Below are 15964 nucleotides of genomic sequence, written 5' to 3'. Positions count from 1 at the left end.
GCTTCACTCCACTACTCAGACTCCAACATGAACTCAGTTCCGTTTCGCGCTACTCCACTTAACTCAGTTCAACTCCATTCTTTGAGTTTTGTTATTTTCTTCTTCACGACGGCCATGAAATTCGCCTCAACAAACATTCCTTTCGAGATATTCATTTCTATGATTATTTTGCTATACGTATTTGTTATTAGTGCAATATTTTTGCTTTGTTGTTGCAATGGTGTATTTGAAGTTTACTATGTTTTGTCTATGGGGGTGTATGTTTCAAAAGCGTCTCAAGTATTTGCAGTTTTGCCACTTTTGTAACTTTTATTTCTCATCTCTTTTCAGCCCTTCGCTACCATTTATGGTTTTTCTTTTCTTCTTTCGCATCCTTCAGCATTTTGCTACACTCCCATTGTACTCGACAATACAAATTCAACAAACTCCTTTATTTACCTTACTACCATTACTGCCAAATATTTGTTTATTTGTAATTGTTGATATTTGTTTGTTTTTGTGTGTGTGTTCTGACTTGCTTCTTGTGCACACTTATCAATATTTTACGTAAGTGTGCTGTAAAGTCATTTCACTGTAGTAATGTTTGCCGACATGGCGTATGAGTTATTTGAGTTGGCTGGCGGCAGGAATTCGAGGTCATTACATTACTTTTATTTTGTTGTATTTACTGCTGAAATAAAAATGGTGAAATATGAGATATTTGTTTGCCTTTCAAAAAAGAAGTAAAATTAACAAAATTGTTCTCCAACACTTTGTTATTTCCAACAGCAAAACGCTTTTCGGCAAAAATATTTTAAAGTATTCTTAAATCTACTTTATTGCTAAAAACAAAGGAACAGCAGGTGTACTATAATTGCAGTGGTATCTATTACGGGGTGGGGCAAGGTGAATTCGGAGAGTCTTATCTTATTAGGTCCATTATCTTATAAGAGCTCAAAATTTTAAAAATATTAATCTTAATTTTCATTGCGAAATATAAAGAATTAAGAGAGTGAGAATTGAGAGAGAGAGTTTTTCGGTTTCCAAATTTTTCACAGCAAAAAGATCGCATAATTTGTTACTGCAAGGTTAATATTTATTAAAACAAAACAAAAGTAATAATAAAACCATTATGAGAAATATCTCCCAGAAAAACTTAGTAAATCATATGAAGACGTTCCGAGTACTGTGCAAAAAATTTTAGTAAGCGAAAGTTGGTCGGCCTGGTATTGTCAAAAAAAAAACTATTCAGCCGAATCGACTGAAATTTTAATATGTTGTTCACAACAGCAATGGCTTTCGCCCGTACTAGAATTATATTATTCTTTCAATTATTTCATATTTTTTTGATTAAGAAACTAAAAAAAAAATGATTTTTAGAGTGTCAAATTCAAAACCGCGCCATTTCGTAGCTATACTGATTAATATTTTTTTGGTTTTTATATGTAAAGAAAAGAGCCAAAATGTACAACACCGTCCAGGTCCAATTTTTCAGGAGAGTCAACTTCAGCGCCACTTTTAAAATTATTACAATAAAAACAAAAAATTTTTTATTGAAAGAAGTTAAATAAAAAGCGTAAAAAAGTTAAACATTGTTTTTAGTTTTTTTTTTTTATTGTAAAAAAAAATTCCTGAAAATACCCTAAATTTTCAAGCTCTAGACCACCCCGAACCCAATAGAAATAGAAAATCCAATATTCAATGCATGGTTTGAGAAATTAGAGGCCAAGCTTGAGGCTCAACATAAAAGTATCAAGTCAGTCCATAAGTTCGTGCGTTTTTTAAAGGTGGCGATATTTAGAAGACTAATCCCGCGGTAAATGGCACAGATTGCAGGATCCCCCTTCTTATGGATTGGGCAGAGCACGCTTAAATTCCAATCGGCAGGCATGCTTTCATCCGACCATATTTTGCATAGGAGCCGATGCATGCACCTTACCAGCTCCTCGCCGCCATGTTTGAATAGCTCAGCCGGCAGTCTGTCGGCGCTTGCGGCTTTGTTGTTCTTTAGCCGCGTTATCGCTATTCTCACCTCATCATGGTCGGGTAGCGGAACATCAATTCTGTCGTCGTCGATTGGGGTATCGGGATCTTCATGATGAAGTTGAATTTAATAAAATTGAGAAGCTCCGCAGTGACGTGTACGAAACCAATGCAGTATTATCAGATCTCGTTATCAGTGAATTACTTGTAAGAAAGGAGGATAAGTTACCGGCTAAACTTTCTCAGCTGTGTTAAATACACCGAGAAAATATGTCACCAGTGGGTTTTCTATACTTGATCGCTCTCAGCTATTAAAATTTATCATAACATATTGTAAAGAGAATAGTTTGTTGGTGGAAAAATATTCACACACGAATGCGTAACAGAGAGAAATCGGAGTTTGATACACAACAACACAAACGAATAACTTAAAAAGCAAACACGTTTAACATTTGTGATCTCACAGAGGTCACCCGCATGCAGCTGCTGTTAAGGTGTTTGTCATAAAAATAATATGGGGTATTGCAGATAACTTAGCATTATAATGTTTACTATTCCTCTCTCCCTTTTCTTCAAATTTAATTCGTTTTTACTTAATTGACATTTACATTGCTACTGTACCTTTTCTTTCACTTTATCTTAATCGTACCATTATTCTTTCTGGCTGCCAATGTAGAAGCCTTATATTTATTCTCTACAGATAACGAAATAAGACAAAATACTGGCACAGAACATACAAAAACAGTTCTCAAGACAGTTTCCGGGGGAAACGGGGGAAACACTGCTTTATATATGTCATTTAAAATCTAGGAGCTTTCTTACACAAATTAAATTTTTTCAAATTGAAAATTGGCTTAATATACATAGCAGAAACTTGGTTCAAAACGTGTCCCGAATACATATCTTATGAACTGTGTTAGTGACACATGATTTTTTTGCTGATAAATATTTTTCGTTCTATAAGCAACTTAAACCGAAAATTTGCCTCAAATCCCTATTGTTTCACTATTTCGTTAAATTGATATTTTTGTCGTTCCAGAGTATAATCAGATACATTGTAGTCTCTGTGTAAAACTATACCGTAGCTTGCCTTCACCAGCTACATAGTACACATCACTATTTTGAAAGGAAACGTCTGAATTGAAACAACATATAACAGTTTATACGTTTTTACATTAATAAACTTAAATTTCTGTCGACGAAAAATTATGTTTTATTATAAACGCTTATAACCTCTTTAACCTCATATGACTTTGAAGTAAAAATATGTCCGCAACAATTTCTAAGTAAAACTAAGCTCCCAATCACCACGAAATGATTTTAGAACAATTCCTTGCCATTATTTGAAAGTTTTGGGATCGTACGAGCCGCAGAACTTAATCGCTCAGGCACAATTTTTTATAAGAGCGTGCAATTGTTCGCGTATGCCGATGATATTGACATCATCGGCCTTAACAGCCGCGCTGTTAGTTTTGCCTTTTCCAAACTGTATAAAGAGGCAAAGCGAATGGGTCCGGTGGTGAAAAAAACGAAGTACCTCTTGTCATCAAACAAACATTCGCAAATCGCATTCTATCCATCAATCACTCACCGTATTCACCTAATATGGCGCCCTCTGACTTCTACCTACTCGGAAAATTGAATTTGGCCATGAAAGGAAAACGTTTTGCGTCCGTAGATGCCATCAAAAAGGCTTGTGCCGGCATCCTGAAGGGCGTTCCGGTCAATGACTTGAAACACTCTCTCGAAAAGCTTTTATATCGCACAAAACAGTGTATAGAGGCCATAAGGGACTATTTTGAATAAATACACTCAAAGTCATCAGAACAAAGCTTCTACCGTTTCTATTTTAGCTCAGTCTTGCTTATTTTGAACTTGCATTTGTAGACTATTTGGAATAGAACAAAAGAATATTTACATTTCGATTTTAAGATATTTAGTCCGCACCTTAATGCTGCCATATTTGATCCAGCATCAAAACAAAGAAATCACATACTATCTAAAATCTCGTTTGGTATCAAATGGCTCGGAGAAGCAATCTTGTGTACTATTTCTCGTTACGACTTGTCTCTTTTACCTTGAAATAAAATGTCTATCCTCCTTTCTCAGCTCACGTTGGTACTAAAAGCGCAAGCAGCCAAGCCCTATTCTTTTTTTCTGTGGTAGCGTGGCATTCTTTTTTAATTTTATTTGGTTTAGTGCGTTTTGCTTTGTCCTCTTGTTGCTCCCCTTAAATAAAAAATGTCTTTTAATTTTTATTTCTTTTATAACTTGTCCGCAAAAGTTATTCTACCTCATTAAATTTGGGGCGTGTATGAAATTTCCAAAAAAATACAATAAATTACAATTGTAACTATTTCTCACATCAAATGACAAAACAATTTAAATGACAAATAAAATATAAAATGACAAAAATTACGCATGCAGACACACAGACAGATAAAGGAGCAGACATTTTATTATTTGCTAGAAGTACGTGCCAATGTCGCAGCGCTGGGCAAAATAGAAGAAGCAGTGGCATATTTAGATATACTTATAGGAACACAAATACACATATGGCTATGCATATTTACAGTTGTAATATTTCGAAATATTTCCATTGCCCAGCCAACTGTAACACCTCAGGCGTTTAGCTAACTGTCTGCTGCCACCTGCACCTTAGCTGCAAGAGAGTGCAAAAAAACATGCTCATAGTATCTAAATGCACTAGTGTAGTCAACTATTTGTTCATGTGTGTGTACGTGGGTGCGCAAGAGTATTACAATATATGAAGCTTAGCAAGCACAACTCTGCTTTTATCTTTTGCTTCGTGGGTGCGTATCAGCTGAATTTGCTACATTTTACTGTTTTACTTATTTCTCATTTTTACTACTTTTTTGTGTAACTTCAATCGTTTCTACTCATAACTGAAGGGTATTGGATTTTGTATCCTTTGAGATGCCTTCACATGCAACCCAACGCTGCCACAATACACTGGTATGCCACTTGGCTGCTTGTTGATTTTTTTTTTCTTTTTTCTAATTTTTTTTTCGTTTTTGGTTAGTAGCAAAACGAAGAAAGCAAAAAACAAATCGTACGTGAGCAGATTTTATGTATGATTCCAAAGCAAATACAACAATACATACACAAACACACTAGTACAAATTTACATTTACAACTTTACACAGCTCCCTTTAAATTTTTTATTTTTTTTTTTTTTGTTTTGTTTCATTTTTTTAGTTTGTCTTTTACTTTTCTTACTTTCATTTTAACAATTGTAAGTGTTTCTGCTTTGCGAAACAATTCAAGGATTTTGCATAAATCCCATGTTGAAGGAAACAGCGACAACGGAATTAGTTGGAAGGAAAGACAGACAGACAGATATCAGCGAAGGTGGACAAGCATACACACACACCTTCTGTGGAGGAGACTCGGAAAAGCTGGCATGCACTAAAACACGTGGACTCACTGGTAGCAAAAGGAATTTAAAACTTGGAAAATCTCGGCATGGAAGGCATAAAACATAACAAACACTATGAAAAACAAGAAACTACTAAATCGGCATGTAAGCAAGTGCAGGTACAAAACTTTTCTTGTACGAGCGCATTTATCAGGCGACACCTTACACAACACGCACCCATGCCCGGTAGAATAGCACAAACAGAGTGTAGAAAAGACGTGCCAGTTAGTAAACTTTTGGTGCTCTTGCAGAAGACATTTCCGATTGGTTTTCTACATAATCTGCCCCTTACAACAATATTTTCAAACTTGTCATTCTTTCTTCTTGAGTAGTTAAGTAGAGAGATTCCAGAAGGCTGATGCAAAGCGCGTACGCCTTTGTTAAGTGTTTGACTGAACTATAACTGCAATTTGTGGTGACAGTTTGTTGTTCTCCCATAAATGGAGGTTTTTTTTATGAAAAACTCGGAGATTTTCCAGTGCCTGCCGACGGGCGACTGCTATTCGGTGTTTCATGCACGGAGTTTTGCACCCTGGTACTGCCGAATCTACCCATTCGACTACGGCGGTCGACTTTGCAAGAGGAAATAATCAATTTGAATTGTCTTTAATTTGCATTTGAAATGATGAGAGTTGCAGAAGACAACTATTCCTGTAACTGCAGTCATACAGATTACTCGAAACCGAATCGTTTCACACTCGTCTGCTTAATTTATGTAGAATCAATTCAAAGTGCAATTTAATAAAAATAGTTTAACGATTGATTTGAAGCTCGTCCGCTTGCCTGCAGGGTGTATTCGCATACATATACAGTGTCAATCAAAAAATTAGAAATAGAATTAGAATATTTCATACTGGCATTTTTAAAGAATTCAACATTGGATTTTGTAAATTTAATTTATCAATCACATAAGCTAAAAACGCCGTGCAACAAAAATCTATAGATTTTATATGCCTGCATATACAGTTTTTTATTTTCTCATCAGTTCAAATAGTAAAGAACAATTTTTTGAAAATGTATTTCTTTCAAACTCGAAAGTCCTTTAAAAAAATTAATTGATGAGAAACTTAAAAAACTGAGGACACGGCATTACTATATAAAATCTTTAGTTTGACGAGCATATGAAATTTATCTGGATAATTTTTTTTGTCACACAAAGTAATAATTAAAGCAATACAAGGCTTTACCGCATTTTTTATGGAGGCTTCTAGCTAAGTACAGCAATTCATTGCTAGACTGTCAGCCTATTCGCCAGACTTTGAGCTTTGCGACTTCTCTGGGTTTCTTAAAATGAATAACTTAAGATTTTAACCCACTGAAATAAAGAGAGATTTGCAAGAAGCGTTGGAAGGACGGAGGAGGCAAATATATTGATGGTGCGATTTGGCAAAAAAATAGAAGCATCTCGTAAATCAGATTGTAATTTTTTTAACTCTTTTACCACCATTCTATAGACAGCACACCAGTATATCGTTACACACTTCCCTCCTCTAAATAAATAAAGTTCCCAAGTTTGAGACCATAATCGACAAACTAACTTCGAAGTCCATAGTGACCAAGTAAACAAACAGTTAGAAGCAAACCAAAAATTGCATATTTTGTTATTTGACAAGTTACTGTATCCACCTGGTAGCGAGCACACAAAAATATAGATGCTTTCTGACAAGCGCAGATTTTCGACTAGTTCGCATATGAGCGGATGCACTAAACGACGGCATGCATATCATGCGCACATTAGCAGCGTCACTCACTGCATCATACTCACACACACAACCGAGGCCCTCTATTGCTGAAGTGCCCTTGTTAAGCTGGCTGTCGCGCTTAGTTACAAAGATTTTCAAAATTGGAAACAATTTGTTCAGCTGGCACATTTGTGACTGTCGTGCTCTCCTCGGAATTTATGTTTCTTTTGTTCCACTGCAAAAAAAAAAAAAAACAACACCAACTTCGGTACAATAAAGAACTAGCGAATGTTATACTCAGTTACAGTATGTCTACTCTCGCTTCCTGGTGTTCTTGTAATCTTTGGTATTAACGTAAAAAGTGTTGGCGATATGGTTTAACGCACGTTTGAATAATTTGAAAGAGCATTGAATAAAGGGAAAGATTTTTTATTTCTCTGTACTTTGATACTAAAGAAAAAATCTTGTCTATCAACTCCAATTGCAGATTATGCTTGTTATGATGAGACATGATTGCATAATACATACCTACATGTGCATACATATATGTAAGCACAAGTGAGATATATTGGACATTTTTACACAAAATATGTGCATATGCACTAGTATATTCCAATGTACGTACGGAGATGGACCAAACGAAGGCTTTGCCCTTTATAAAATAGGAAGATTGTTCCGTGAGTAGAAGTCCTTGCAAGTGGCGAAAATTCCAGATCATCATTCCCTTGGGAGTGACCAGGATAATTCTTCTACATACGCTTCACGCAGCTCACAACTTACGCGTTTCACTTGGGTATCCTTTCGGTAGCTTCCGAACACTTGTTTGGGAGCAAGCTAATGTGAGAAGCCGAAACAGCCCTGGTATTCTGGTTGTGCAATGGGTTTGGAACCCACTACGTCAAAATCATTTCCCAATTAAATGTAAAGCTGGCAACCGGACTAAGTATTATGATTTCAGGCATATATCTGGAGTCCCGGACCCTTGATGGAGAATGTACCTCGGTCCGGCTGGTTTATGTCCTCATGAGAGTAAAAGCTGGCATCAGCTCCATTCAAAATGTCGTGGCATCGGTGGACGTGGCAAGGCAAGAACACCATCGGACCTTACAACGTCTACTACAGCGGTCATGTCTAGTCGCTAAGTACTATCGCTCACTCGTTACGAGCGACAATGGAAGAGAAGGACGATGTGACCACAGATTGCTTCTATGAGCGCCTGGAACGTTCTTATGAATCACGACACAAAGCAAGAATGGGATTTCGCCTCCCTCAGTCGGGATATTTAGCCTATACATCGAAACATCCGATAACGGACTGAGAGTGATGGGCTTTGTCGGGCCCAAAACATGGTATGCAACACTGGATTCCAGCGTGACTGTCCCCTAATCGAAAAATGCAAAATCAGATCGATCATTTGCGATAGACGGAAGACACGCTTCTAGTTTTTTAGATATACTTACGATCCGAGAACCCAACTTTGACTCGGGTCATTATTTTATTCCAGCCAAACTACGCACACGCTCTTTTGTAGCAAAAAACTTACATCTAACTATGCAAAAATTGTTCCACATCGAAAAGCTGCAATCGCAACATGCAGCCAGAAGGTTCGCTACTTAACTCTTACTCCAACTCTCAGAGAGTAATACCCAACAATCCGACATACACGAGCAATGGAGCCTTACTTCTCGTTCTTTGTGTACCGCCGCCCAAGAAGAAATCGGATTTCGGCGAGCCCGAAAAAACAATTGGTACGACGAGGAATGTCACGCTACCGGAGCAAGAAAGGGCGCTGCATATAACGCCGTACTGAGATCGGGCACAACGGGAGCCGTGTGTGATCGGTACCGAGAGCTAATAAAAGCAGAAAGACGTGTAATCAGTAAGAAGAAACGAGAGGTCAAATACGCGAGTGCGATGATCTTGAGATGCTGACCGAAATACTAGACATTTTTTTATTTATCCTTCAGATTTGGCTCTGTTGCATTGAAACATTCAAATAAATGCTTGCAAAAGTTCGCTATTACATTTGCCTGCAGTTGATTCCAAGCAAGTATTAAAAATTAAGCAACATCTTTTAAAGCTAATTTTTTTTAAAACTGAGTGGTGTCATCTTTAACTATAGCCATTAACAACAGACGTTTCTTGCAGTACAGCTTACTTATGAGAATCATATTTTTATCCATAGATTGAATCAGGAGCGTTAGTCATTTTCTGGCGAATGCCAGCGCACGTTGTCAAGCAATAGAAAAGCTTTGGTTGACGAACCCTTTCGTTACAAAAAACTGTTGGACTTTATGGTAGTTTAATACGAAAAACACTTTACAAAATTATTATTAAGGTTATAATAACTATTAAATAAAATAATTTATTATTAATTTTACCTAAGTTTCTTCAGGAAACGTTTCTCAAACTCAACCGGACTCGTTCTCATTGCATATTTCAAATCTTCAGCTCGTAAATAACATTGCTAAGGTTATTTTTAAATGTTTGAATTGCTTGGGTATTGGATGCTAGTTTTGCATCGCACACTTTTAACAATCGAATTCCAAAACGAGTTTTAAATACAGGTAACCTTACAAAGCGGTCAATAGCTTCTTGAAAAATTTCGCGTTGTAGGAGACTTTTAATGCATACAAAAATCATGGCTAAGTTCATATTCGAAAAAAACAAATATGCTTTTATATGTTTTATTTAAGATATTTTTCCATTTATTAAATCCATTATAACAACATAAATTAATACCAACAACACAACACAAAACAAAAAAAATAAAATCTGAAAAAAAACAATGAATTAAATCCAAATTCAAATCACAACCTTCTTACAAATCTTCCTCCTCGGGATTATTTACTATAGTTTGAATGTGTTTGAAACCGTTTGCTCGTGGTCGTCTTAATTCAAAGCCAGAGCTTGAACCGCTATCAGATTAATACTTTTCAGCGGTTACAGGTTTTAAAAATCTTTTATTGAAGTCTGTTTTCCCTTATTTCGTAAATCTTTAGGTAGATATTATAAGTGGGCAGGTTTTCTAGATTTCTTTTGAACATTTCTGCTCTATCCCTGAGAGGATCGTTTTCTAAAACATACTCTTCCAACTCCTTCAACAGATTTAAAATTTTCTCCACACTTTTTAGTGAAAAGTTTTTATTTTCTGCATGGGAAATATCGTCCGAGCTATCTTCAATCGATAATGCTTCATTCGTCATTGCTTCATTGCTAAATCTGCTCTAATTATTTCGCAATCCGTAACTAATTCTTGAATATCACATATAGTAATTTTGTCAAATTTATTTACTTATAATTGGCGCGTACACCCTTTTTGGGTGTTTGGCCGAGCTCCTCCTCCTATTTGTGGTGTGCGTCTTGATGTTGTTCCACAAATGGAGGGACCTACAGTTTCAAGCCGACTCCGAACGGCAGATATTTTTATGAGGAGCTTTTTCATGTGTGTTTTCCAGCAAGCTCTCAGTGCTAATGGTAAAACTTATTTATGTGACGTACCAACGATTTCAACACAATTTAAAATTGGGAACTGTTTCCAGACTTCCTTGACCGTTATACTTAATGATTTCATCTACTGCAATACTAGCTCAAGTGATTTGCGTATGTAGTATGCTTTAAATGTTGTTATTATTCCTTGATCTAAAGGTTATAATAACGATGTAGTGTTGGGCTTCGACTTGAATATTAGGATGGCATAAGTCAGTTGCATGAAATGGAGCATTGTCTAAAAGTAATATAAAACTTTAATTGCCAAGTTCTTTTTTTTTTAATAATTTTCTACGCCAGGAATAGAGCAATGATGAAACCATTCATTAAATAAACTGGCAGTCATCCATACTTTTTTGATCGTTCTCCAATACACTGGAGGATTGTTTTTTTGCATCCTTTCATAGACTGTGGACTTAATGATCGGTTAATAAGCATTGGCGTGGTTATGAAATCACTCAATGTTATTCGGTCCTTAGAAACCTTAAAGCCAGGTGCTGTTTTACCGTTTTTCGAATTAAAAGTTCTTGGCGGCATTTTTTCCACCATAAGCCCATCTCATCAGCTTTAAATATATGATCTGGTAAATAATCATGCTCTTTAACTATTTTTGTGAACTCTTCTGGATATTTATCCCTTGGATCAGCATCTGCGAATGCGCTTTTCCCCTGTATTTTCAAACTGTGTAATGCATGTCGGTTTTTGAACTTTTCAAACCATCCTCTGCTAGCCACGAATTGATGGCTTTCTTCATCGGTTGATGGTTGTCCTGTTTCCTCTAATAAATGAATATTTTTAATGCTTTCTACTTAATAACATTTCCATCTAAGCGCAAGCGCATTTTCATCATATCTTCTAACCACACCGTTAGCGCTTGTTCCATTATCTTTGTTCTTGGACGAGAAGTGACTTTTGCGAGTACCGATGATCCAGATGATATCAAACATCTTATCTTCTCTTTGTTTGGTTTTCTTATTGTTGATTCATTTTATTTAAAATGTCTAGCAATATCAGCTACCCTGTCATGATTTTGAAGTATATCCAAAATTTTAATTTTGGTTTCCATTGTGATGAATTTTCATTTTAACAACGTACCTTCATTTCCTTTTGGCATTTTTAGAGCCTAAATTACAATTTAAGCTATAAAAGAACTTAAAAGAAACTTACTCATTACGAAATGTATTCACGTTGATTAACACAAAATAAACTTGTAAGACAAAAAATACAAGCATATAAATCCTCTACCTTTAAAAGTTTTCAAATAAATTTTCATGAAAAGTTTTTAACAAAATTGTTTCACAAATGTTTTAAAACTTGGTGACGTAATTCTCACGACTTCTTTACTGTGAATGACGAGACAAACATAAAAATCCAAAAGCTCTTTCAAATTTAATTTTCGGGAATTCCCCTTTTTAAAAATAAAAATGCATGTGTAAATGTTAGAAAAAAATTGAGTTGTAACGTTTCCGTTAATCGCGTTGTAGCGAAACCGCGTTATAGGAGAGTTACCTGTACAGTTAACTAGGCGGAGCTGACATGAAAGCATCAGTTTAGTTCGTTAATATACATAAGCCTTATTGCTTTTCCCTTCAGCATTTTCCTGCTGACTGGGCCATTTTTTTACGTTGTTCAACAAACCAGTTGCATAATGAATTCTCAATAAGCGAATACCCGTCTCTTTTAAATGTCTTTCTCTTCGCATTTGGTCTTTTTTTTTGTTTATTCTAGAAATTGTAAATGTAGCTAGTCCATATTGTAATTTGCCAAAAGCTTTAACACCTTTTCTGATATTTTCAACAATTCCTGATTTTTAGTCTAACTAAAGGAATTTCCTCAAACGCACAATCAAATTATTAGCAACTTTCAACACCTTACTCACAAACAGGTTCCTCTCGACAAAAAACTAATCAAACGTTAACGGGAGAATAATTAGCGTGAGGACATATTTTTGATCCCTTATGACTTTTTTGATAATAGCTCAAGTTTTATACTTCTATTGTGATTAATCCTTGTGAGATAGTGACCCGAAATCAGCCTAGTTATGGTTATACCTATAGTATTATATTTTACCACAATGCCCTGCGTATGTGGCCCAACAGTAGAGCGATCGCATCCTCAAGTGCAGTGTACCAAATATAAAGACTTTTTTCATTTGGATTGCGTTAACATTTTGGCGAGTGATGTTGAGTTTTTGTGTGCCGCAATTCGCCGTAAATCTATTCGTTCACCTCCCTCTCCAATTGTATTAGTCGAGAGTGTGACTCCGACTCTTATAAGCAAGCAACTCGAAAATATAAATTTGCCTACGGCAAAATCAATTGCTGAACAACAACAATCAATGTTACAGTCAATGGTAAATGAGATTGCTGCTCTTAGAGCTGATAGCGCGCATATGTTTTACGTGATCATTGCTCTGCATAAGGATAGGAGCCCTTAATAAGCAAAACTGAATCTCTTCAGTAGGAAATTCACGCTGCAGAGTAAGCTTCGCTTGGATGGGTTGCCCTCGGCAATTACTCTTCCTACTGCGGGAAAATGTTGTAAAGAACAGGCGAAAACATTGTAAAATTTAAAGAAAGCAGGGAAAGCTACCATATTAATTCACCTTTATTATTCCGCCATGGTACATATCTACGAGTATACCATTTTTTTCTATTGCAATTCGAAAAGGCGAATTTGATAGAATTCGAGAAGCGATAGAGATTAAATTCAAAGTGAGATTTTATTTCCATAATTAGAGCAACACTCATTGCCGAAAAAGCAAAGCTGATAAGAGTTTCAAACACGATAAGCTTTTATGCGAATATTGTCTATATGAGAATTTACTAGTATTAGGCTGGGACATTTTTGTTTGACAGTATATGTGAATGATGCTTTCAAGCAATATAAAGTGATTTTATTGTTAAATTTTACTCAAAATTAAAGCTTTAAGCGAGTCTTAACGTTTAAACTATAATTTAAAGAAATGAAGAAGCCAAAATAAATAACCACCCTAATGCGCTTGGGCACACTCGACTAGCGTCTGTTATTTTGTTGATTTGCATATTCAATTAATGCTTTAGTAGTGAAATAAAAATGCGCATATTAAGAGCTTGTTGCGGTTTTTAAAGCCTCAAGAAAAAAATATGACCAGTAAAATTATTTTCATATGTAAGTATGAGAGTAGAAAAAGTGCAAGAATAGCAAAAAATTGCAACACATGAACAAAATCATGGAAATATATCTTTACAGATTTTTTACTATCGCTGTTGTGCTGCTTAAATCTCACATTCACCACTGCCACTACTGAAAGGCCAGCACTAGCAGGGATAGCGGCGACAGTGGGCAGTGGTACCAACGCCACTGAGCACACCGTTGATTTGGTGCATTTGGTACTGGAACGCGTACTGGCCGAGGCGGATGCAACAACCAATTTTGTGATTGCGCCACAGGAACTGCTGGCATTGTACCTGCAACTGCATGGAACGGACAAAGAAATTGCTGCCGCTGCCGATTCCTTCAGCGCCAATGAAAATAGCTTCGATCCAGTGCGCAATGAGGTCGAGAACACCAACAGTGCGGGGGAGGTGCAAGAGTACGAAGAGCTGTTCAACATACCGGGCAGTCCGATTTTGGTGTCCAATACGTTGTACGCCGACGTATACAACTCCAAACGATTTACAAGGAAGTTGAAAAATCTGCAAATTGTGCTGCATGAGGAGAGCGATGAGGATGATGAACGCACCGGCAGCAGCGGCTACGGTAGCGATAATAATAATGCTGCAGTGGCAAGGAGCCGCATGGCGCACAATGTGTGTAATAACAACAACCGCAACAAAAACGACAATTGTAACGAACTAATCAATACGGTGCGTATAAATTCACGCTGGGCGCACAATTTCCAAAAGCGTGATACCCACAAACGCCAATTCTACATGCCACATACACATACACATGCCTACTTGCATGCCATGCGCAAGGACGACATCTTCCCCTATGCCAAATTGGAAGAGTTCAATGCTACCGCCTTGGAGTTGTCGCTGCAGCGACAGCAATTGAAAATGCTCCTCATACTGCCTGATGCCAGGGATGGTTTGCCACAACTGCTGCAACGTCTAAGTGCCAATGTGAAATTGCTGGATGAGTTGTGTGGCATGACGCGCGACACGGAACAGCCGACAAGGACAGTCAGCATAGCTGGCTATGAGCGTCGCTATTTGGAACCGACATTGGTGCGCGTTTCTTTGCCGAAATTTCAATTTTCACAACACACAGCCTTAGATGGCATTTTTCGACAGGTTAGTGCACGCAAATAACACAAACAAAAATGCTCATAGGTATATACTACTGCAGCAGTGCAATTCATTGTGCGCATATGTGCATATATGTATGTGTATGTGTGTATGAATACGTACCTCGAGTGCTTTCAAAAGCTTCGATTAATTTCAGTTACTAAACGCTACAGCGAATGTGGATCTTCATTGGCCCAGCGCATGGCAAGTGACACAGGATGTACAATTTGCAGTGAGCGAAGATGGCATTGGCGAACTGAAACCATCGAGTAAGCAACGAATTTCAATTTAATTACCTGAAACATTGATTGAATGCTACCACTTTGTGTACGGCATGCATGCATTTGTACGCTTAATTGTATTTTCATTTGTAGTAGTACTGTTTTGGAACGCCTTTTCGTCGTTACGCACTAAACCACTGATGTTCAGTGTCGATCATCCGTTCGTGTTCATCGTCTACAATGGAAAAGGTATACAGTTATTGGGGCATTTGGCACAACTACACGAATGAGTGATGTGGAGATGTTTGATATGTGAAGGCGAGTATGTTGCATGTGTGTATGGTGACTGCAGAGCCATGCGTAGCCAATAGAGACAAATGTTAGATGTAAAAGTGTCGATAAACTCTTGGAAAATAAATATTTGTATTTGTTCTTGAACATAAAAATTCTAAATAAAATAGAACAGTGGCGTGCAAAACCGAGGCATAATTCTAAACATTTGTATATTTTTATAGTATAATGAATGCGCGATATTTTATTATACGGTGGGAGATGCGCAAAAACTCCGCGAAAAAATTCAAAAACAATGCGAATTTCGAGCTACTTGTAACTTGCGCTTTATTAGACCAAAATAAAATGAGTATTAAGTTGTAGAAGTATAACTAGAATTTTTCGAAAGATTCTGAGTACAAAGTTTGAAGTTTTGATGAAAAATTTCCAAAACTTCATAAATTTTGTATAAGGTTTGAAACTATGCGTAATATAAATTTTGTTGTAGTGTGAATCACTTAAAAAATAAATAAATAGTTAAAATTTGTCAATATACTTTCTTTTGACGCAGACAGAACAAATAAAAGGTCTTTCAAAAGTGACGCCTAAATTTTTTTTTTTAATTTCTCA

General features: G+C 36.6%; 1 protein-coding gene across 2 annotated transcripts; it reads left to right on the top strand.

The window, feature by feature from the left end:
• Positions 1-13614: 13614 nt before the first annotated feature.
• On the top strand, positions 13615-15553 carry LOC128866438 (antichymotrypsin-2-like). 2 transcript variants are annotated; one of them, XM_054107173.1, is made up of 4 exons: positions 13615-13722; positions 13804-14849; positions 15001-15112; positions 15221-15553. In XM_054107173.1, the coding sequence occupies exons 1-4, from the start codon at positions 13698-13700 to the stop codon at positions 15352-15354; spliced, it is 1317 nt and encodes a 438-aa protein (XP_053963148.1). In that variant the 5' UTR covers positions 13615-13697; the 3' UTR covers positions 15355-15553. The 2 variants fall into 2 exon arrangements, with proteins under 2 accessions (XP_053963148.1, XP_053963147.1); XM_054107172.1 differs by having other exon boundaries at positions 15218-15553.
• Positions 15554-15964: the final 411 nt, after the last annotated feature.

Source organism: Anastrepha ludens, chromosome 6 (assembly GCF_028408465.1).
Source record: "Anastrepha ludens isolate Willacy chromosome 6, idAnaLude1.1, whole genome shotgun sequence".
Taxonomy (NCBI): domain Eukaryota; kingdom Metazoa; phylum Arthropoda; class Insecta; order Diptera; family Tephritidae; genus Anastrepha; species Anastrepha ludens.
Note: the sequence above shows the minus strand (reverse complement) of the source record. Positions and strands in the feature narration are given on the sequence as shown.